The sequence below is a fragment of the Hyperolius riggenbachi genome, chromosome 11, assembly GCF_040937935.1.
Source record: "Hyperolius riggenbachi isolate aHypRig1 chromosome 11, aHypRig1.pri, whole genome shotgun sequence".
Taxonomy (NCBI): domain Eukaryota; kingdom Metazoa; phylum Chordata; class Amphibia; order Anura; family Hyperoliidae; genus Hyperolius; species Hyperolius riggenbachi.
Window position 1 is genome coordinate 2,528,643 of NC_090656.1, and position 24,557 is coordinate 2,553,199.

The following is a 24,557-nucleotide window of genomic DNA, read 5'->3' on the forward strand; positions in this document are numbered from 1 at the left end:
CACAGGAGAATAGAGGTTTAAATTAGCTTCTGCAGCCTGACAGTTACTCTTTAAGTGTCCTTTTAAATTGAGCGGCATTGAAAGGTCATTGTTCACTGGCCCTAAAAGTTCTTATACTTAATTGGCTAAAGCGAGCTCTGCCAGCTAAGTGCCTACACAGGGTTTGAAAACATTTGTGCCTGAAACTGGTATTTTAAATGTGGTGCTCATAGTTCTGTGATGTTTACAGGTTGAAGGACTATCCTCAGTACTGTCAGCACTTGGCTTCCATCACTCACTTTATCCAGTTTCCCCATCACCTGCAGGAGGTGAGTCTTCCATTAACAAACCTTATTGTGGACCAGATATAGTGTATGTGCTGTCATCTCATCTGATTGTTTTGTCCTTCTCTTTATCAGTACATAGAGTATGGCCAGCAGTCCCGGGACCCTCCAGTGAAAATGCAGGGCTCCATTACCACCCCCGGCAGTATTGCACTCTCCCAGGCCCAGGCGCAAGCTCAGGCACAAGCCCCAGCCAAAGCTCCCCTTCCCGGCCCAGTAAGCACCAATGCAGTCACCACCTCGACCACCACAACCTCCTCCAAAACCGTCACCATCACACGGCCCACAGGAGTCAGCTTCAAGAAGGATGTCCCGGTAAGTCCTTTCTGAGAGCTGCGATGGGGAATTACAGGTTAGTATGCTCTTTACTTCATTTATGTTTATCTCTTCCAGCCATCCATCAACACTACCAACATAGACACACTGCTGGTGGCCACAGACCAGACAGAGAGGATTGTGGAGCCACCAGAGAATGTGCAGGAGAAGATTGCCTTCATCTTTAACAACCTATCCCAGTCCAACATGACACAGAAGGTAACCCACCCAATGTCTCCTGCAAGGTCTTTGTGCCAGTTAGTGTATTTATCCCCTGCCCAGTCCAACATGACACAGAAGGTAACCCACCCAATGTCTCCTGCAAGGTCTATGTGCCAGTTGGTGTATTTATCCCCCGCCCAGTCCAACATGACACAGAAGGTAACCCACCCAATGTCTCCTGCAAGGTCTATGTGCCAGTTAGTGTATTTATCCCCCGCCCAGTCCAACATGACACAGAAGGTAACCCACCCAATGTCTCCTGCAAGGTCTATGTGACAGTTAGTGTATTTATCCCCCGCCCAGTCCAACATGACACAGAAGGTAACCCACCCAATGTCTCCTGCAAGGTCTATGTGCCAGTTGGTGTATTTATCCCCTGCCCAGTCCAACATGACACAGAAGGTAACCCACCCAATGTCTCCCGCAAGGTCTATGTGCCAGTTAGTGTATTTATCCCCCGCCCAGTCCAACATGACACAGAAGGTAACCCACCCAATGTCTCCTGCAAGGTTGTATGTGCCAGTTAGTGTATTTATCCCCCGCCCAGTCCAACATGACACAGAAGGTAACCCACCCAATGTCTCCTGCAAGGTTGTATGTGCCAGTTAGTGTATTTATCCCCCGCCCAGTCCAACATGACACAGAAGGTAACCCACCCAATGTCTCCTGCAAGGTCTATGTGCCAGTTAGTGTATTTATCCCCGCCCAGTCCAACATGACACAGAAGGTAACCCACCCAATGTCTCCTGCAAGGTTGTATGTGCCAGTTAGTGTATTTATCCCCCTGCCCAGTCCAACATGACACAGAAGGTAACCCACCCAATGTCTCCTGCAAGGTTGTATGTGCCAGTTAGTGTATTTATCCCCCTGCCCAGTCCAACATGACACAGAAGGTAACCCACCCAATGTCTCCTGCAAGGTTGTATGTGCCAGTTAGTGTATTTATCCCCCTGCCCAGTCCAACATGACACAGAAGGTAACCCACCCAATGTCTCCTGCAAGGTTGTATGTGCCAGTTAGTGTATTTATCCCCCGCCCAGTCTAACATGTCACGGAAGGTAACCCACCCAATGTCTCCTGCAAGGTCTATGTGCCAGTTAGTGTATTTATCCCCCGCCCAGTCCAACATGTCACGGAAGGTAACCCACCCAATGTCTCCTGCAAGGTTGTATGTGCCAGTTAGTGTCTTTATCCCCCGTATTTATCCCCCGCCCAGTACTGTAAAATATTGGTTTACTAGATGGTTTACTAAGCAAAGTGCTTTAGGGATGACCGTAAAGCCTTTGTCGGAGCATGAACCCTTATGCTGGGTACACACGATGCAATTTCCTGCCCAATCAACGGGTCATCAGACAGGAAGTTGCATCGTGTGCCCATGTCCAAAGTGCACCCGATCGATAAAACGATCGATTTTCCAATTATAAGTCCGCAAAAACGATCACTTTATCGATCGGGAGCTGATCAGACATGTCAGAAATAATCACCCGATTCCCCTGAATCAGGCGGTAAATTGCATCACAGGTATTAGGCATTAGGGCAAGTGGACATGGACCTTTTAATTCTTTGTTCGCTCAGCATGCGGTTTTAAACTTCCCTTGAACTGAAAGTTGATAAAACAATTCTTTCGCTTCCTATGCCAGCAGTTAAGCTGTGACATAAAATGCTGTCAGTGTCCATAACTAGAATTCAAGTCTACAAATACAAGCCCCATGGTTGGAAGCCAATCAATTTGTGCAATGAATATATATATACGATTGTAGATGATCCAAAACTTTGATTTTAAGCATCCCCCTTGTAAGTGGAGCCGTTGTGACTTGCTGTGCTGGACACATTGGGCTCTATGCTGCTCTGCTGACCTCATGCGTTTGTCACGTGACAGGTGGAAGAGCTGAAGGAAACCGTGAAGGACGAGTACATGCCTTGGGTGTCTCAGTACTTGGTGATGAAGAGAGTGAGCATTGAGCTGAACTTTCATAGTCTCTACTCCAACTTCCTGGATGCCCTAAAGAACACCGAATTCAACAAAATGGTTCTAGTGGAAACCTACAGGAATATTAAGGTGTGTGTTACGGGTACCTGACCGCCTCTCTCAGGGTCTTGCCGTTTTTTACCCATCTCTCTGGCTCCTTCTGCTGTTTACCCATCTCTCTGGCTCCTCCTGCTGTTTTACCCATCTCTCTGGCTCCTCCTGCCGGTTTATCCCTCTCTCTGGCTCCTCCTTTTTATCTGGTCACTGATCGTTGTTTTTTCCCTGCCAGGTGTTGCTGACCTCTGACAAGGCTGCTGCAAACTTCTCTGACCGTTCTCTGCTGAAGAACCTGGGCCACTGGCTGGGCATGATCACCTTGGCTAAGAACAAACCCATATTGCACACTGTTAGTATGCTTCTGTTTACTTTTCAGTGGTCGGAAGTGGTGTTTGTGGCGATGTTCCATCCCTCTTGCCGTACTAACCTTGCTCTTGTGTTCCAGGACCTAGACTTGAAGTCGTTGCTGCTAGAGGCATACGTGAAGGGACAGCAGGAGCTGCTGTACGTTGTGCCGTTCGTTGCCAAAGTGCTGGAGTCCAGCGTCAGAAGCGTGGTACGCAGAGCTTACACTCTCCTCCAGCATGTGGCTGCCGCACTGACTCCGTTACTAAAGCTTTGTCTTCTGTGCAGGTTTTCCGGCCCCCAAATCCATGGACCATGGCTATTATGAATGTCTTGGCAGAGCTTCATCAAGAGCACGATTTGAAAGTTAGTAACTCGCTAGCACCGATTGTTTTGTCTCCTTACTTGTGTGTTTCCTGCGATCCGCTGATCTGTAGATGCTGGACATGAATTACATAGAGAACCTAAAGATGTAAAAAATGTACAAAAGTATTTATGGAGAGGAAAGCCACTAGGTCCTCCAGAGGCTCCTCATACTGTCCTCTGGTCCCCGGGACCCTCCAGCCGATCGGGCCGTGCTCATCTTTTAGGCCAAGTGCAGCCGTTCTTGTGCGGTAACCAGGAGCCGCTCCTGCAATAGAGGCCTCGGCTTACTGCCTCGGCACAGTACGGCAGCGCTCACACTGCAAGAGCGCGACTCCGACCAGATTAACAACCCGCCCTTTGGAGGGTCTGCAGGCAGTAACGGGGGACCGGAGGACACCATGAGAAGCCTTCTTAGGATCCAGAGCTTTCCCTCTTCTTAGGTAAGTATAGCATCTTAAGCTTCTCCAGTGGCATTGCCGGGAAGCCAGAAAAGCAATTAGATTTGCTATTTAGTGCTTAGGATTGTCAGTCCTCTGGTCATAAAATGAGTTGCAGAGTTTGTGTATTGCTGGTCGTGCTGTTGGGAACATGCAGCATCCACACGCAGTTGGATTTTATTCTTACATTTAGGATCACTAACGTCAGCACAATATTGAAGTCCTAAGTTGCTAATTTGGGAACTGTTCAGTAGCCGCCTCTTTCAATATGAATTTTTTTTTCCCCTCTTTGTAATAGCTTTCTCTTAAGTGGTATTTTCAAACTTAATAAAATGCCCTTTAAACCACCGCCAAGCATGAAAATACGCTGAATCATATTACAGCACTTTTTTTTCACCCAACTTTTTCGTTTTTTTTTTTGTTTTGTTTTGTTTTTTTCCAATTGGAAAGTACTGAAAAGCTATTTTTAAACAGAAGATGAGAAATTATATCTTAGGAGAAAACCCAGGCGTAAAAGTGAATTGCGTATGGCCCTCAGCCTTTTATCACATAATGGCATAAAACAATCTAAAGGGGCCCATACACTCAGCCGATTTTGATCAATGTCAATCAGACTGACATGTTGGAAAATTTAGGCTTATCTCTTGCCATTTTGCATTGGACCTAATGGAATTCTGATGGCAACAAAATGCCATCAGATCAATATTCAATAGAATTCATTCTGAAATCTATTGAAAATCTGTTCCTAGTGGAGCTTGAGATGGCAGTAAGAGGGAAGCTTTTTCTTCTATAAGCTGTTTTATAAATACAGCGTATGGAAATGTTTATATCGCATGGAAAGGTAACCGTGTAAAGCCGTTCTTTGTGATTCTTTGACTTATTGATTCTTTCAACTTTATTCCAGCTAAATTTGAAGTTCGAGATCGAAGTTCTGTGTAAAAATTTGGTCATCGACATCAATGACTTGAAGCCTGGAAGCCTCTTGAAAGACAAGGACCGCCTGAAGTCTCTGGATGAACAGCTGTCTGCCCCAAAGAAAGATGTGAAGCAGCCAGAGGAGTTGCCCAATATTACCAGTGCCAATGAGTATGCCATTCGCACAGCGGGCAAGCTCTGGGCTTCTGTCGAGAAGCAGGAGTCTGACGCAGTATTTACAGGTGAGATCTGTTCTGGCTGTCTTGTTCTGCTGATTGGCTGTCCAGTCTCCTAACCTGCATGTTCTTCCTGCAGCTACAGCCACCGCCCCGCCCCCCAGCACCACCTGCGCTCCGACCGTTCCTCCCCAGCCTCAGTACAGCTACCATGACATTCATGTTTATTCGCTTGCTGGGATCGCTCCTCACATCACCCTCAACCCAACAGTAAGTTTCTACTTAATACATTATTTTCACTGGAATGCCTCTTTAACGCCTGAGGAAAAACTTACCAAGAGCTGTCACCTATACTATCTAAAAAAAAAAAAAAAAAAAAAAAAAAAAGCACATATATAAGTAGATGAATATTTGTTCTACGTACATAATGTATGTGTTGCACTGTCCACATTTTGATCTCTGTGAATTTTTTTGTAGTAAATAAAGAGCATTCTGTTTCAGGCATTTGCCATCTTAATTCCATTTGACTGAAGCCAATACTGATGTCATTTCCTCCCTTACTCTGGAAGGAGGGCGACCAATGCAAACAGTCTTTAGACACTCCTACCCAGCTCTACTATAGAAAGTGCATTGTCATTGTTTTGACTCTGTAGCTTGAGAAGCATGAGAATTATTGGCCAATCAGAGAGGAACAGAGGTGTGGGAGGGGAAAACAGGAGGGAAAGAGGCTTCAGCCAATCAGGCTGCATTAGTTATGTCTGAGGGGAAGTACTGAAGCAAAAAAGGACCACCCAGCATGCCCTGCAACTTCCTTTGTGTACCAAATAAGAGTCAGGTAAACTGGGGAATGTTCATTTATCAACAAGAAAAGTAAAAGTGATTTTAGCTTTTGGATTGCCTGGTTAGCATCCTTATTACTTGTTTACCAGATAAAAATAAAGAATTAATTTTATGCCCGACAGTTACACTTTAAGTCTGAGGGGATACTAAAGAAGAAAAGGCAACCCAGCATGCCCTGGAATTTCCTTTTGTGCGGCAGATGTAGCAAATAAGAGTCAGGGAAACTGGGGAATGATGTTTTATGAAGTTTTGTTTTTTTTTACTTTTGAATTGCCTGCTTAGCATCCTTTGTTGTTATGCCCGACAGTTACGCTTTAAAAAGTGCTTCATTTTTCCAATTATGTATAAATGATTTAGTCAGTGTTTGCCCATTGTAAAATATGTCCTCTCCCTGATTTACATTCTGACATTTATCACATGGTGACATTTTTACTGCTGGCAGGTGATGTCACTGGAAGAAGATGCTGATTGCTTTTTTTTTGGGGGGGGGGGGGGGGGGCAATTGTAAACAGCTATTTCCCACAATGCAAATCCAACAAGGCTCTCAGTGTGTCAGCACCATGGTCCTGACATCACACTGTGGGAGGGGTGTCACCACAATATCGGCCATACAGCGCCCCCTGATTATCGGTTTGTGAAAAGGAATAGATTTCTCATGGGAAAGGGGGTATCGGCTACTGATTGGGAGGAAGTTGAATTCTTGGTTACGGTTTCTCTAAGTGCTATTGCTTCCTGTCTCCTCACTGTAACCATTTCCCCCACAGATCCCTCTCTTCCAGACTCACCCTCACCTCAAGCAATACGTGCGGCAGGCTATCGAGCGGGCCGTGCAAGAGCTGGTGCACCCCGTAGTGGATCGCTCCATTAAGATCGCCATGACCACCTGTGAGCAGATTGTACGCAAAGACTTTGCTTTGGACTCTGAGGAATCTCGGATGCGGGTAGCCGCCCATCACATGATGCGCAACCTGACAGCTGGCATGGCCATGATAACCTGCAGAGAGCCTCTCCTGATCAGCATTGCGTCCAACCTCAAGAACAGCTTTGTTACTTCGCTGCGGGTATGTCCACATCTCTCACTTGCCTTCTCTGTAGGGCGGCAGACAAGTAGTTTTTAGTGGTGCACATTTCTTAATGTCCTGGATGCATAACCAAGGTGGCGGGCAATGCCACCAATCAGTCTAGAGCAGGGTTGTCAAACTCTAATACGAAGGGGGCCATAATCGTACACTGGGACCTAGTCGTGGGCCAGTCTCAATGTCTGCTGGTCACCTTATGAAGTTCCCAGGTGTCTAATGGCCTCCTTCCAACCTCTATACTGTTCCCTTTGTGTCTACTAGTTCTCTAGTGTCTAGTGGCCCCCACCTTCCCTGATACAGTTCCCTGGGGTCTAGAGGCCCCCCATATAGTTCCCTGGTGTTTAGTGCTTTCCCCCTACCTCCCCCATATGGCTTCCCAGGTGTTTTAGGGCTTCACCTCCAATGTAGCTTCCCTGGTGATCTAAAGTGGGCCAAACTTAATGCAAAGTGTGGAAACCTTTTGAGGGCCACATTTAATGGCTCTGAGGGTCAGATTTGTCTGCGGGCCGCGAGTTTGAGATGTATGGTCTAGAGGTAGGATAGCACACAATAGTCTTCGCTGCAATATATTGACTTAAAACTTCAGCGGTCAACACAAGTGGTTGACGATTGTTTCAGGGCCACAGAGGTCCACTTCATCAGGGCATAGTGTAGACAAGCATGTCTGATGGTATTGTGTGTGTGTGTGTGTGTGCTGCAGATGTCTGACATTGGTTTGCTCTCCAGGCTGCCTCCCCCCAGCAACGGGAGATGATGGAACAGGCTGCTGCTCAGGTGGCTCAGGATAACTGCGAGCTGGCATGCTGCTTCATACAGAAGACTGCGGTAGAGAAGGCGGGGCCAGAAATGGACAAGAGACTTGCAACGGTATGTACTTGTGCCCAATTCCGGCAAGAAAAGGCTCTGGTCCTTGCACGTGTTGCAAGTTCTGTTCCTTTAAAGTACCCCTAACCTAAGCAAAATGTCGATTATGGGCGGGGAGGGAGTGGCAGGTCTCCTTCCCGTCTTTAATCACACCCCCTTCACTCGCCGCCATAGTTCCCTTTATGATCCACTGCACACAGTGCGCAGGGGATCTGTGCTGTGTGCGTGCTTGTGATAGAGGTCAGCTATCCTTCAGACCTCAATCACCACAAGCCCGCACACAATGCAGCTCTCCTGTGTGCAGTGGAACTATGGTGGTGAGGAGGGGGCGGGACTAAGAACGGGCAGAGGGGGAGGAGAGCTGCCACTTCCTTCCCGCCCATAATTGACGGCAGAACAGGGGGTGCTGGAAGGGGGAGAATGTTGCTGTGTGCTAGTCACGGCACCAGTAATAAAAGAATATTATAAGTATTGGGGGAAGGGGACCAGATCAGAGGTACTTTGTAAAGTTTAATACTTTTTTTAAATTTATTTTTTTCTTTCTGTGCAGGAATTTGAATTGCGGAAACACGCCCCGACAGGAAGGCAGACGCTATTGTGACCCTGTTGTGCTAACTTACCAAGCGGAGCGGATGCCGGAGCAGATCCGACTGAAGGTACTGCCCAGATTTGTGTGCGGAGTAGCTTGGAGTGGTGGAAGGTGTGCTGCGGTTCCTCCATAAACCTGTTTCTCCCAGTTCCCAGTATTGCCTCACCAGCATTTTCACACCGCTGTATACAAATGGGCTGCCGGACTCTCTGAGCAGCACTCTGTCCTGTGGGGAGGAGGGAACCTGGAGGGGTGAGCAGGTCTCTGAGCAGCACATTGTCCTGTGGGGTGGAGGGAACCTGGAGGATGAGCAGGTCTCTGAGCAGCACTTTGTCCTGTGGGGAGGAGGGAACCTGGAGGAGAGCAGGTCTCTGAGCAGCACACTTTGTCCTGTGGGGAGGAGAGATCCTGGAGGATGAGCAGGTCTCTGAGCAGCACTCGGTCCTGTGGGGAGGGGGGAACCTGGAGGGAGAGCAGGTCTGAGCAGCACTCTGTCCTGTGGGGAGGAGGGAGCCTGGAGGGTGAGCAGGTCTCTGAGCAGCACTCTGTCCTGTGGGGAGGAGAGATCCTGGAGGATGAGCAGGTCTGAGCAGCACTCTGTCCTGTGGGGAGGGGGGAACCTGGAGGATGAGCAGGTCTCTGAGCAGCACTCTGTCTTGTGGGGAGGAGGGAACCTGGAGGATGAGCAGGTCTCTGAGCAGCACACTTTGTCCTGTGGGGAGGAGAGATCCTGGAGGATGAGCAGGTCTCTGAGCAGCACTCGGTCCTGTGGGGAGGGGGGAACCTGGAGGATGAGCAGGTCTCTGAGCAGCACACTCTGTCCTGTGGGGAGGAGGGATCCTGGAGGGAGAGCAGGTCTCTGAGCAGCACACTTTGTCCTGTGGGGAGGAGGGAACCTGGAGGATGAGCAGGTCTCTGAGTAGCACACTTTGTCCTGTGGAGAGGAGGGATCCTGGAGGATGAGCAGGTCTCTGAGCAGCACGCTCTGTCCTGTGGGGAGGAGGGATCCTGGAGGATGAGCGGTCTCTGAGCAGCACACTCTGTCCTGTGGGGAGGAGGGAACCTGGAGGATGAGCAGGGTCTGAGCAGCACATTGTCCTGTGGGGAGGAGGGAACCTGGAGGATGAGCAGGTCTCTGAGCAGCACACTTTGTCCTGTGGGGAGGAGGGAACCTGGAGGATGAGCAGGTCTCTGAGCAGCACACTCTGTCCTGTGGGGAGGAGGGATCCTGGAGGATGAGCAGGTCTCTGAGCAGCACAGTGTCCTGTGGGGGGGGGGGGGGGGGGGAGGGGGGAACCTGGAGGATGAGCAGGTCTATGAGCAGCACACTCAGCAGGTGGCGCCCCCTTCCCCTCACAGCACAAAACTACAATACTGGGCAGGCAAGTTGTATTTAGATCAGATCGGTCTTATGCTGGGTACACACGGTACGATTTTCCGTGCAATAGATGGATCCGATCGATAATATTCCTCATGTCAGATATTACTCCCGATCCATTCTGCGCTCGATTTCTCATTGAAGTGAATGAAAAAAGATAAAAGAATTGAGTGCAGAATCGAGTGAAGAAAAACGATCTGGTCGGAAAATCGCACAGAAAATCTTACCGTGTGTACCCAGCATAAAGCCTGCTACACACAGAGATTTACTGCCAGATTATTTCAAACATGTCCAATCTGATTTCTTATCGATTTTACATAGAAGTGATCTGAAAATCGATTGGCAATCAGATTGGACATGTTGGAAATCGATCTGGCAGTAAATCTGCCATAAAATCTCATTGTGTGTAGCAGGCATTACATGGTCTTTAATGTGGAGCTGAACTCCTGCAAAGGACAGAAGGGAAACCTAGAGGAATCCACCCTGTGTGGAGTTCAGCCTGTCTAATTTATCCCCTCATCTGTGACTAATCACAAGTGTAATTTGATCTCAGCAATGATAGATGGCTGCCTTAGCAGAGCAGCTAACGTGTAAACACCAGATGTTAACCCTATGTCTGCTTCTATGAGAGCAGGAATTGGACACACTGCAGGTGTATTGCAGGATTTCTATCAGGTTTAAAGGGGAACTTCAGCCTAAACAAACATACTGTCATTAAGTTACATTAGTTATGTTACTTAGAATAGATAGGTAATATTAATCTCTTACCCACCCTGTTTTATAAGAACAGGCAAATGTTTGTGATTCATGGGGGCTGCCATCTTTGTCATGGGGGCAGCCATCTTTTTGGTTGAAAGGAGGTGACAAGGAGTAGGAGACACAGTTCCAACTGTCCTGTGTCCTGATCACCCCCCCCCCCCCCCCCCCCCCCCCAGCTGCACACGCTAGGCTTCAAATGTCAAATTCAAAATGTAAAAAAAAAAAAAAAAAAAAAAAAAAAAAATTGCACCAAAACAGCAGAACTAGAACAACATCAGAAATCCCATCATGCTTTGCACAGCATCAGGGGAAAAAGCCCGGGCAGTTTTCTTCTGTGCAGCTAAAAATGAGGCTTGTATAAGAGAAACAAAGTTCTGATGCTGTGAAACAGTTAAAGAAACACCAGGCCTTTTCAGTGCTGCTGAGTCGATTTTTAGTCTGGAGGTTCACTTTAACTTTTAGAGCAGAGAGGAAGTTCTGAGTTTAGGTCCGCTTTCACCAGAATTAATCTAGAACAAAAAAAGTGTACTGGGTTTCTGGGAGATCTGAGCGGGGTCACTAACTACGGTAGAACCCAAAGGTTCAGCTACATATGACGATCTAGAGCAGTCTACACAATACTCGTGCTATGTTGAGCTGCACTGTAGAGGGCTTTTCTTGGCAACACGGTGGCGCAGTGATTAGCTCTCTCGCCTTGCAGCGCTGGGTCCCCAGTGCAAATCCCAGCCAGGGCAACATCATGGGGTGTGTGTGTGTTCTCCCAGTGCCTGCATGGGTTTCCTCCTGTATCCTAAAGACAGACAGATAAGTAAATTGGTCCTAGATTACAATGGATGTAGGACTCTGGTAGTGATTAGATTGCGAGCCCCTCTGAGCGACAGTTAGTGACAAGCCTATGTACAGCACTGTGGAAAAGTTCCAGCGATCTATAAATACTAGATTAGTAATTTCCTGTACTTCAGTTCCTGTGCTTTTCCCTGCTGCAATGTTGCTGGGTGTACCCTGTGCAGGCAGCCACTGATTGCAAGCTTTGTTCCCTGCAGGTGGGCGGTGTGGACCCCAAGCAGCTGGCTGTATATGAGGAGTTTGCAACGCAACGTTCCCGGCTTCCTACCTACCAATGACTTAACCCAACCCACGGGGTTCCTGGCTCAGCCGATGAAGGTATCGTCCCCGCTGTCTGCCTCTGTGCTGAAGGCATCTCATGGCCTCTTACTAATGACTTCTGTCTTCCTGTTTCAGCAACAAGCCTGGGCCACTGACGACGTTGCCCAGATCTATGACAAATGTATCGCTGAGCTGGAGCAGCATCTGCACGCCATCCCACCCGCACTGGCCATGAACCCGCAGGCACAGGCCCTGCGCAGCCTGCTGGAATCTGTGGCCCTTGCCCGCAATACAAGAGACGCCATCGCTGCCTTAGGACTGCTGCAGAAGGTGAGGTGTGACTCTATGGATGCTGAGCTTGGGAATAGTCTCCCTCTTCTCTGCAGTTCTGTCTCCATTTCTCATACAAATGCCAAAATGAAGGTGTTGTTTGTTGGTGACTGAGTGCCTAACTCAGCCAGGGAACACACTAAGCAGAAATGCCAGCGTTGCGGAAAATGCACATAATGCAAGTCATTGTGCCGCAAGAAAAAAAACGCATATACTTGTGTTCTGCGTTATACGTTTTTAAAAACGCTAGTTTTGTTGCATGTTTTTCAAAAGTGCATCAAAAACGCACACAATGAAAGTCAATGGTGAAGCAGAGGTATTGCGCTTTAGTGCGCTTTGTTTGCAGTTTAAAAAAAAAATAGAATTTTCGTTTCCTTTTGACTTCCTAGTGATTTGCATAAAATGCATAAACAAAATACATGCAAAACGCATGCAATTTATATATGCAGAAGCATTAAAACGCACACAACACAAGAAAAACGTGCAGGCAAAACGCTGCATTTCCATACTGGCTACAACAACAATGGAGTTTGAGACCCCATAGCAACATAGAGCAGAATGTAATAAACTATTCAGGATCCCACTTTTGTTACTTATCCTGGTTTCAGCTTAGGATACACTCCCTATATCTATATATTGCTGTATATTGGTATGTAGCCCCGCCTTCCTAGCAATTAGCCTAGGCTATTATGCAACAGTCTCCTCCCACTGCACTCTGCTCTGAGAAATTAAGTGGTGTTGCTCTGCTCACACTGGAACCCACAACAAACCTACATTCCATAGTGGTGCACCTTCCAGCAGTGGAGATGTCGCCACCTACCTGTGATAAAGAATGCAAATTGGGGTTATGAAAAAATTTACAATGAGCCAACTTTTACTTAAAGGAATACTATCGATACCCAAGTGTTCTAAAATGACAGTGTGCAAATAATGTCTAAGTAGCTGTGTAAACATTTTCCTACTTTTCATGTTAAAGATCAGAGGCAAAAGCTGTAATTTATTGAGGGTAGTATTTAGCTATATTGGGACAAATCAATTGCAGAAGGGGTGTCTGTTTCAATGCACAGCCAGTGTTGTATATCAGACTACAGAAAGCAAATATCAAACATATCAAACTCTGAAAGCAAAAACAGTATGAAAAGCTGTGAGAATTATTTCCTCTGCTCTCTTCAGACAGGTCAGTCAGCAACAGAGCTCCCAACAGCTGCAGCTCCTGTGTCCTGTCTCTCTCTGTGACACACAGAGCTACACATAGTTACCTGATCAAGTGTTTCCCCTCTCCTCATGGCTCAGTCAGCCGTCAGTTTTGGCGTCAGTAAACTTTGAATGTATTTTGCTAACAGTAAACAAAGAAGTTGCTACTAAAATGTAAGCAGCACTTCCCAAACAATTCCTGTGTCAATTGAAAAAAAATATGTGAATCGATAGTATTCCTTTAATTAATAAATACTGTAAACTAAGCAATTCATTTACATTTGGTAATATTCCTCTTTAAAGGACCTCTATCTAAGACAACTGTAAAATGCAAATACATTGAGTTTATCCCAGAGTAAAATGTGATCTAAATTAAATAATTTTCTCCTATGCTGCTGTTGCTAACGGTAGATGGTATAAAGCTGACAAATTTTGGACCAGTCCATCTCCTCACAGGGGGGAGTATTAACTTAAATCTTTACAAAAGCACTCCTTGGAAAGAATCTTTACAAAGATGTCATCCAACTTTCTTATTATTATTCTCATCTGTTGGAACACTATTCTCAGTTGGACTGAGCCATTTCAATTCAGTACGGGCTTTTGTAAATAACTGAGAATCCACCATGAGATAAGGAGGTTTTTTTTGCCATTGTTTGCTTGGGGCTACTCCTGCCACACAATAACATACCTGTTCTTTAATTGGCTTGCCCCAAAACTGGTTGTGGAGTGGTAGACATTGATGGTTATAGACGTCAGTACAAAACATGCTGTGAACAGTATTGACGTGCATACATGTCAATACTCTCCTGCACTGTATACTAGACCCTTGCTTGATACATTTTGGCAAGTTACAGGAAAAGGTTATGAAAATTGGATCACTTTTTGCACAGAAATCCTGGGGAACTTAAACGTCACGGAGGTTAACTCGTGTCTGTACCTTAGAAGGGCTCATGATCTGTTTCAGTTCTCTTTATAGTGCTGCAGAGTTGCGGGCAATTAGCGGGGGTTTAACCTCACCTACTCATGGGTTCCTGCGTCACATCTCCATGGCAACAGCCGGTCAAGTGACACGCGTCTCATGACACGCCAGCATATCGCAACCCAGCTGCCCTGACCGTGTCATGTGACGACCTGTTGTCATGGAGACGTGACGCAGGAAGTGGTGAGTCGTTGTTTTAACCCCTGCTAATCACCCGCTCGTGACTTTGCAGGGGGGGGGGGGGGTGGAAAGAGGAATCTGGCCTATCGGCGGGTGGGATGTACAGTGCATTCTGGGCCGGATATGCCCTCCGGGCCGTAGTTTGCCCAGGGCTGCTGTAGATGGACATGAGAATACAATGTCACATTTATTTCCTTTTGTGAAGCATGCAGTTCTGATTGTCCCTTGATTGTTGCTCAGGCTGTGGAAGGTCTCCTGGATGCCACTAGCGGTGCCGATGCTGATCTCTTGCTCAGGTACCGGGAATGCCATCTACTGGTCCTGAAAGCTCTCCAGGACAGCCGGGCCTACGGTTCCCCTTGGTGCAACAAGCAGATAACCAGGTTTGTACAAGTGGCAGCTCCATATTTGGAAAGCTCTCGGTAGACACACTACTGACGTCTCTCCGTTCACCTTTGTCTGGCAGGTGCTTGATCGAGTGCCGGGATGAATACAAATACAACGTGGAAGCCGTTGAACTCTTGATCAGGAACCATCTGGTGAACATGCAGCAGTACGACGTGCATCTAGCCCAAGTTAGTGTTTACAACATCTGTCAAGCTTGTGCTGCGATATTTCAGTTATCTGACGTCGCTCTGTAGCTACCCGTACTTATTGTATATTGCTTTGTCTCTACTGCAGTCCATGGAGAACGGCCTGAACTATATGGCAGTGGCTTTTGCCATGCAACTAGTGAAGATCCTGCTGGTGGATGAACGCAGCGTGAGTCATGTGACAGAGGCGGAGTTTTTCCACACCATTGAAACGCTGATGCGCATCAACGCACACTCGAGGGGCAACGCTCCCGAAGGGTAAGCTGTGGGTCAGCTGCTATGCTGTAGCATCATTGTGATTGGCTGAGGTCCGGAGGTGCCCGTTACAGGTTAACTGCACCATTTTTAAACCTGTGTCCTGTTTTTGGGGCAGTGGTTACGCTGTGGTGCAACAGAAAATAACCTTCACATCGTGCCTGCGCTGACTGTGTGCAGTGTGTCGTATGTGGGGGTTGTACAATCGCGCTGTCTTGTCCTTTTCTTGGGTGGTCAGGGTGCAGCTGGAATCCCAATTGTAGGAACTTAGTGATGTAACTTAGTAAGGGGACGTTTCCATCAGAAGCCTGCAAATGGCATATTTTTCAGATGCAAAAATCACATGCGAATGGGAATATGCATATGCCTACATGCGACTTTGCATGCATATTCCATGTGGGAGGGGAAAACAGGAGGGAAAGAGGCTTCCGCCAATCAGGCTGCATTCGTTGTCTTAGGGGAATAACCTAATAAAGGTGCGGAAAGTGAAGAGCAAAGGGAAAAAACCCAGCATGCCCTGCAATTTCCTTTGTCAGAGAATGTACCAAATAAGAACCAGGGCAACTGGGGAATAATCTTCTATGGAAAAGAGTGAGTTTTAGCTGTTGGATTGCCTGGTTAGCATCCGTATTGATGGACAGATAATAGAGAATTGATTTTCTGCTGGACAGTTACTATTTAAAGAGACTGTACAAAAAAACTCCCCTGGAGGATACTCTCCTCTTCAGGAGGGGTTAAGCCTCTGGATCCTATCACGGCTTCCCTGTCCTCCATCCCACGGCGGTCTCGCTCCAGCCCACGGAATGCACAGCCGACAATTTGCCAGGCTGTGCAATATTTACCTTCCCTTGCTCCAGCGGGGGCGCTGTTGCGGCTCTCCGCTCAGAAATAACCTATTGTGCAGGCGCAGGAGTCTTGTGACTGCGCAGTAGAGCAGATCTGACTGGGATCAGCTATTTCCAAGCTGAGAGCAGATACTGCGCCTGCGCTGGAGCCGGGAAGGTAAATATTTACATGCCCACCGTTTGGGAGCCCAGCGCGGCCACCATTTGGAGTAGGAGGAGGATGATGGGGGAAGCCTTGATAGGATCCAGAGGCTCAGCCCTCCTGAAGGGAGTACCTCCCAGGGGAATTTTTTTTTTTTTTTGATACTGATCCTCTTTAACCACTTCGGTGCCAGCAGCCTCTGCCCCCTTAAGGATCAGAGGCTGCTGGTACGCTAAAATGCCACATACCGACAAATCGCTGCACGTCGCTCTGTCCCCGCCGCAGGCTGCTCTTTTTCGTCTCTATGCCGGCAGTGCGCCGGTCCGGAGCCGCTTTCATTGGCTTCTGACCCTGTCCCTCAATGTAAGCCAATGGGAACGGCTTACAGTAATGACAGAGCCAGGAGCCAATGAAAACAGCTCCTGCCCGGCTCACAGTGCTCTGCCCTCCTAGATGCGGCAGGGCAGCACATTGCGGCGGGTAGAGAGTGGCGGGGATGCGCGGTGAATGGGACGTAGATCTTACGTCCGGTCAGAACCGCAGTGCCACCCGCCAGACGTAGATTTAAACTGTCGGTCCAAAATTGGTTAAAGCCCATGTTAAAGAACTCTATAAATAACTGGACATCAACTAGTAATGGAAATTCTAAGCAAATTTCAGGTTCCCTTTGAGCCCCAATCACACAGGCAGCTGAAAGCAGTGTGTCCATCGCCTGGCAGCTGCGCACTAGACATGCCACGTGCTTGTTTCCTGCTGCATAGTAACCTCGCTGTGTCACGCACTGACGTGCGGTGCCATTCGTTTGCTGTAGATTGTGGTGGGGACCTTTGTGCCAAGCCTGCAGTCCAGCTCGTCATGTCAGAGGACTGAATTTGCTAGCCGGTTCAAACCGTGTTTTGTTGTTGGGACTTCCCTTTGGATTCGCTAGATTAAGTATTATAAAATCTTAAATCAAAGCCCCTGACTTGTGGACGTCTGTCCTCTGTTTCAGCCTTCCACAGCTGATGGACGTTTTGCGTTCTAACTTTGAGGCCATGATCGAGCGTGCCCAGGGAGGGCCGAACTTCATGATGCATTCTGGGATCTCCCAAGCCTCCGAGTACGATGATCCTCCAGGACTTCGGGAGAAGGCAGAGTACCTTCTGAGAGAATGGGTCAATCTCTATCACTCGGCGGCTGCTGGGCGAGACAGCACCAAGGCTTTCTCTGCGTTTGTTGGACAGGTGAGCGGAGGACCGGTTATGAGCAAAAAGTGCCATGACCATGAATGGTGTATATGGGTTAATATGTTGCTTTTATCACCGATTTTTAGATGCACCAGCAAGGAATCCTGAAGACCGATGACCTCATCACTCGGTTCTTCCGCTTGTGTACAGAGATGTGTGTGGAGATCAGTTACAGAGCACAGGCCGAACAGCAGCACAACCCTGCCGCCAACCCCACCATGATTCGGGCCAAGTGCTACCACAATCTGGATGCCTTTGTCAGGCTCATAGCCCTGTTGGTCAAACACTCTGGCGAGGCTACCAATACAGTAACAAAGATCAATCTTCTCAATAAAGTGAGCTTGTCTCCTGTTGTCTTCTGGGAAGGATGGTGTTTGTGGTCATTGCGCTCATGTCTTCTCTTCTGTCACACAGGTTCTCGGTATCGTAGTGGGGGTCCTTCTCCAAGACCATGAAGTCCGGCAAAGCGAGTTCCAGCAGCTACCGTACCATCGGATTTTTATTATGTTGCTGCTGGAGTTGAATGCTCCGGAACACGTGCTTGAGACTATTAACTTCCAAACCCTCACTGCCTTCTGGTGAGTCTCGTTTGTGGTGGTGGAGTTTATTTGCCATGTTACAGTTAACAAACCTAAAGGTTTAAAATAGTTTCATACAGGGCTGTGGAGTCGGAGTCGGGGCAATTTTAGGCACCCGAAGTTGGAGTCTGAGTCGTGGTTTCATAAACTGAGGAGTCGGGTGATTTTTTTTTTCCTTTGTACAAAAACCACACCCCTATTAAATATTAGACTAAGGAGTCGGAGTCAGGGCCATTTTGGGTACCTGGAGTTGGAGTCGAGTCGTGGTTTCATAAACTGAGGAGTCGGAAGATTTTTGTATCGACTCTACAGCCCTGGTTTCATACTTATTAAAGTTTAAGGACGCCTGCTCTAAAGCAATCAAAAGGCTTCCCCCAAAATCAAAAGGCTTCCCCCAAGCCTTTTGATTGCTTTAGAGCAGGGGTCCTCAAACTTTTTCGGTCAAGGGCCGGATCAACATACTTCAGACTGCAGAGGGGCCGGAACATACATAAAAATGATGCTGAAAAACATTAAATTGAATCTAGGTATTGATTCCTCCCAATCGTGCCCGGAGGAGAGCTCCCAGCAGCAGCCATTCAGTCATACTGCGCCCAAAGTACATCTTTGTGCACCAGACAGTGAAGCATACCCAGGTGACAACCTGCCGTCTAGTTGGACAGCAGTGTCACCTGATGCAGAATTGGATTGGAAGCCAACAAATTACTTCCTACAGTATGTGGATGGGTGGTGCCAGCACTGCTATTCTATATGCGGGCCACTAATATTTAATGGTGCAGTTGACAGCATCTATAAGTTATACATTGTGTTTGGGGGCCAGTGAAAAAGCCTCGGGGGACGCATTCGGCCCGCGGGCCTTAGTTTAAGGACCACTTTAGAGGCTTCCTTGATGTCCAGGACCCCTACGCTGCTGCCTGCCACCCGCCACCCGCTTCTTCGGGGCTGTGCTCCCCTCCGTCTACAAGTGTACCTGCACAGTAGCATGGAGGGAGAACTATGCATGTGGCTTCGTGCTACCGCGCGGCCCGTACAAGCGCGAGAGGGGAGGGTGGCCTTGTGACCAATCTTCAACTTTATTGCAAAAGGGGTATTTGGAAGACCAGGAAGCCTCTGGGCAATCATAGAAAAGGCCCCCTACAGCTTTGTGTAACCATGATAGTCACCTATTATAGAATATAGGGTCAGCTGGATAGCTTACTGGTAAGGCTGTTGCTTTTGATGTAGAAATTGAAGTTTTGACCAAGGTTGGAATCCCAGCTCACACAGCATGTAAATCAGTAAGGAGTCTTTGGGCAAAGCTCCCTAATAATCCTGGTGCCCGTGGAGTGTGCCCTAAGTGGCTGCAGCCTTGACCGCTTTGAGTCCGCCAGGAGAAAAACTCAATATAAAGGCGTTCTGTCTCTTGTATGTTTAATGAAATGTAATCTGTTTTCATTGGATCCTTTAGTAATTGTCAGAAAACTGCTTTACACCAGTTCATAGGTTTCTCTGATGCAAATTATTCCTAGCCTAATAGCTAGATGAGGTCATTGGCAAACATTACAGGGGTAATGACATTCTCACCCCCTTTTGGGTTTTTCCCCTCCATTTCTGAATATACCTAGTGGGACGTTTATTTTAGGGACAATTAAGCTAAAACAAGCTGAAAAGATGTCTGATTATTCTAGCCACCTGCAAAACAAACCCGCTGGATGTCTGTGTTTTAACTGATGCTGCAAATGCATGAAATATTTGGATGGAATGATCTTTGTGCCATCCTAACGTCTGTAGCTATGGATGCAATTAGCGCGAGATCTGTCCTGGTGGTTGATCATCTGATCATTGTCTCCTCAGCAACACCTTCCACATCCTGCGGCCCACCAAAGCAGCTGGGTTTGTGTACGCATGGCTGGAGCTGATATCGCATCGTATCTTCATTGCACGGATGTTGGCGCACACTCCTCAGCAGAAGGTAAGTTATCTGTGCCCGGGTGTGTATATCTGCCATGGCTGCTAAGAGCCGGAGTGACCCTCTCTCTCTCTCCTGCAGGGGTGGCCAATGTATGCACAGCTACTGATCGACCTCTTCAAATATCTAGCCCCGTTCCTGAGAAATGTGGAACTAACCAAACCTATGCAAATCCTATACAAGGTAAGTCCTCCATCTCTCCTTGTGTCTAACCCAACCCCCTCCTCGTTGTACACCGCCACATCTTCTGCTACTTTTTATTTCTGGAGAACGCAACGTAGATCCCCGGACAGACACCCCCCTTTCAGACACTGCAGTGCCAACGCTGTCCTCTACACTTGTGTATGCACATTTATTTAGCTTGGAAATGCACCAGTTGAATCCTGCCAAGCTGGAAATCGATCGAAATGTGCTGCTTAAACTTAAAGAAGAGCTGTCAGCCATACTATCTCAGAATAAACAAATATATAAGTAGATACTCACTCTACTTACATAATATATGTATTGCACTGTCCATGTTATGATTCCTGTGAATTTTGCAGAGAATCCTATTCTAGACAGTTTCCATATTTACTGTGGCTATTTGAAAGCCAGTCGTGATGGAATATCCGCCCTTCACTATAGAAAGTGCATTGTTTCAGCCTGAGAAATATTGGCCAATCGTAGAGGAACAAAGGTGTGGGAGGGGAAAACAGGAGGGAAAGAGGCTTCAGCCAATCAGGCTGCATTAAGTCTGAGGGAAAGTAGAGAAGAAAAAAGGACAACCCAGCATGCCCTGCAACTTCCTTTGTGTACTAAATAAGAGTCAGGTAAACTGGGGAGTGATCATTTATCAACAAGAAAAGTAATGGTGATTTTAGCTTTTGGATTGCCTGGTTAGCATCCTAATTACTGGTTTACCACATAAAAATAAAGAATTGATTTATTATTTTATGCCCGACAGTTACCCTTTAACCTGAATGAAGTAAAAATGTACATATTATTCACCATCCTTATTATCACTACTTTCAAAACACTTGTTCCACCCTGATTATGGGTTCAATCAACAGGTTTTCTAGTTGCAATTGAGGCCTGATTGTGATTTCTGATGGGTGGACTTACACAGGTGACCAATTTTTAAATGGATAATCACAAAAAAATGTATAGCACTGCGTTTGCGGGGGAAAAAAAGTTGCCCTCCGTTTGATATCTTAGCCCAAGGGTGATATTGGTGCCTTTTTCACAGTGGTGGGATGAGATTTTAACCCAGTCGCAAAACTACTGCCTGCAGCATTTTTCTTGCATTTGCGACTGGGCTTAAATAAATCAATGGGAGGGCAAAAAAATGTTTTTGCCGTGCGGCGACAGTGGGGCAGAGGTGACAGTGTGGGACAGTCAGCTGCAAGGGGCTGGAGAAAGCCCCAGGTGAGTAAAGCAGAATTTTGTCAAATCGCCTGATTCCTTTAATAGGGCGATCCACTAAACCCATATTTAAGTATGGCAGTATTTTCCATGAAGGCCCCACAACCCACTCTTGCACTACACAAATAGATACAACTTTATTGACACATAAAATACAAAACTTGTACTAACATAAAACTCTTGTCGGTAAATGCAATCTTTATGAACACAAGGACATATTGAAAAGACCTTCATGAGACTGACAGGATATATAATCTGGCTTGACGTGATGAGTAATTAATAATTTCAGGCTAAATTTAGTTAGTTATTACACCTGCGGGTTGAATGTCTTCAGCCTCTGGTAGCATTTGTGTTGCCGGAGTAAAGACAGGCGCATCTGCACTGCACAGCCACAAACACATTACTTGGGCTGGGAAAGTACTCAGGGATGGAAGTACTTCTGAAGGCTGCTTGAAGAGGCTGCAGACACATTGGACCTGCAGGTTGAATGTGAGGACAGCAGGGGAGCGCGGGCACAGACAGGAGAACCTGGGCCCTCCCACTCCATAGATGAGGATTTTCTCTTAGCCCCCGCACTGTAACACTCCTCCCCTCTCTGCTGGAACGGATTCCCATTGGCCAGCAGAGACGGCAATTCCAACTGAAGCCACGCCTCTATTGACGGCCTCGTCTGCTCATCTAAAGATGGTCAATTCAATACATTCCAATTTGCATGCAGCTTAGAGCTAGGTCCGTCGCATGCACTTCCTGTCTGTTGGCTGTTTTTCATGCAAATTTGAGTTTAATTTGCGCTCTACTCCAGACCTCATTAGAGGGGGCTGCATTTCAGTTGTGCTAACTATACTGGTAATAATGAGCTTGTCTTGGTGTGAGGTCAACTTAATGGGAACCCGAGGTGAGAAGAATATGGAGGCTGCCATATTCATTTCCTTTTAAATACCAGTTACCTGGCTGTGCTGCTGATCTTTCTGGCTGCAGTAATGTCTGAATCACACCAGAAACCAGCATGCAGCTAATCTTGTCAGATTTTTGTCATAAACCTCTGATTTGCATGCTTGTTTAGGGACTTTGGCTAAAAGTAGTATGCCTGGTACACACCCTGCAATTTTCCCATCAGATAGATGGATCAATAGATAATTTCTGACAGATCCGATCAGCTTTCCGATCGTTTTTCTGGTTACGTTCATGCAAATCAATCAGAACGATTGGAAAGCAGATCGGACCTGTCGGAAATGATCTATTCCACCCATCTGACGGGAAATTGCATGGTGCGTACACAGGGTCAGCAGGCCTGCCACGCAATCTGCATTAACCATTTCCCTACCACAGGTTATTTCCCCTTAAGTAAATCTCATTTTCATTAAAATGCCTGATAATTCATTTATCTGGGCCTTCCTCTAGCTAAGTAAAGTGTTCAGAGGTGTGTTTATATACGTACCAGAGATCCAGTGTTCCAACATTTCAGCATGCCCATCATAATGGTATACAAATGCTACTGAGCATGTGCAGTCATGCAACATGTAAATTAACCTAATACCCACCAGCAGCACTAACTTTGCAACCCGAGTGTCTGTCCCGAAGGCCAGCAAACAGGCGGGGGGGCCTTGTGTGCGATGTCCGCTATCAAAGTAGATTCAGAATAAAAAATTAGTTGGCGTCAGGACTGAGCCCACGGCCCAGCAAGCAAAGTGAATGGGCGAGGGCACATGGCGTTCAGTTCATCTCATTTTAAATGTTATATTGTTGGAACACCGGAAATGGTTAAGGAATGATTATGAAATAAATATGGCAGCCTCCAGGTCTCACTTGAAGTTCCCTTTAAGCTTGGTTTGATGTGAGGTTGATAACATTGGTAATGTTTGTGTATTGTACAGGGCACTCTGCGCGTGCTGCTGGTACTACTCCATGACTTCCCAGAGTTCCTTTGTGATTATCACTATGGCTTCTGTGACGTCATCCCACCAAACTGCATCCAGCTGAGGAATCTGATCCTGAGTGCCTTTCCCCGAAACATGAGACTTCCAGATCCCTTCACTCCCAACCTCAAGGTGAGGCGCTTCTGTGGAACTAACCACTCCTGATCTCTTCCGCCGCACCATTTTTAAACCAGTGTTCCTCACGTGGACAGTGGTTACGCTGTGGTGCTACAGAATCATCTCCGCTCCCCCTTTTTCTTCTGGGCCTTTGATGGCTCGTTGGGGGAACGATTGACACGCTATGCTCATCTCGGCTTGCACGTCCCGCTGGCGGATGTGGTTTTCACGGCTTTGCTTTTTGCAGGTGGATATGCTGAGCGAGATTAACATCGCTCCCAGAATCCTCACAAACTTCACCAGTGTGATGCCGCCTCAGTTCAAGAAAGACCTGGACTCCTACCTGAAGACTCGCTCCCCCGTCACCTTCTTATCAGAGCTCCGCAGTAATCTGCAGGTCAGTAGTCGGAAAGATGGAAACCATAACCGCCTAAGTGTTAGATGTGAAAAAACTGCCCAGAATTCTTGTCATGGAGTCAGGTGTCTGCAGGAAGTAACATTTCAGTCGTCCCAGAATTCTTGTCATGGAGTCAGGTGTCTGCAGGAAGTAACATTTCAGTCATCCCAGAATTCTTGTCATGGAGTCAGGTGTCTGCAGGAAGTAACATTTCAGTCATCCTTGAATTCTTGTCATGGAGTCAGGTGTCTGCAGGAAGTAACATTTCAGTCATCCCAGAATTCTTGTCATGGAGTCAGGTGTCTGCAGGAAGTAACATTTCAGTCATCCTTGAATTCTTGTCATGGAGTCAAGTGTCTGCAGGAAGTAACATTTCAGTCATCCCAGAATTCTTGTCATGGAGTCAGGTGTCTGCAGGAAGTAACATTTCAGTCGTCCCAGAATTCTTGTCATGGAGTCAGGTGTCTGCAGGAAGTAACATTTCAGTCATCCCAGAATTCTTGTCATGGAGTCAGGTGTCTGCAGGAAGTAACATTTCAGTCATCCTTGAATTCTTGTCATGGAGTCAGGTGTCTGCAGGAAGTAACATTTCAGTCATCCCAGAATTCTTGTCATGGAGTCAGGTGTCTGCAGGAAGTAACATTTCAGTCATCCTTGAATTCTTGTCATGGAGTCAAGTGTCTGCAGGAAGTAACATTTCAGTCATCCCAGAATT

At 47.1% G+C, this 24,557-nt stretch overlaps 1 protein-coding gene across 1 annotated transcript in view; it reads left to right on the forward strand.

Moving 5' to 3' along the window:
- CNOT1 (CCR4-NOT transcription complex subunit 1) overlaps positions 1-24,557 on the forward strand; it is a 101,467-nt gene that overhangs the window by 68,158 nt on the left and 8,752 nt on the right. The window contains 26 exon segments of the mRNA XM_068260314.1: positions 230-308; positions 399-638; positions 717-857; positions 2,740-2,919; positions 3,119-3,235; positions 3,332-3,442; positions 3,520-3,597; positions 4,939-5,191; positions 5,265-5,395; positions 6,730-7,026; positions 7,771-7,911; positions 8,459-8,482; positions 8,484-8,564; positions 11,678-11,725; positions 11,727-11,798; positions 11,877-12,071; positions 14,665-14,807; positions 14,891-14,999; positions 15,106-15,275; positions 17,251-17,482; positions 17,572-17,820; positions 17,900-18,063; positions 19,897-20,014; positions 20,093-20,194; positions 23,287-23,460; positions 23,693-23,842. Coding sequence (XP_068116415.1) covers positions 230-308; positions 399-638; positions 717-857; positions 2,740-2,919; positions 3,119-3,235; positions 3,332-3,442; positions 3,520-3,597; positions 4,939-5,191; positions 5,265-5,395; positions 6,730-7,026; positions 7,771-7,911; positions 8,459-8,482; positions 8,484-8,564; positions 11,678-11,725; positions 11,727-11,798; positions 11,877-12,071; positions 14,665-14,807; positions 14,891-14,999; positions 15,106-15,275; positions 17,251-17,482; positions 17,572-17,820; positions 17,900-18,063; positions 19,897-20,014; positions 20,093-20,194; positions 23,287-23,460; positions 23,693-23,842 — 3,799 coding nt within the window.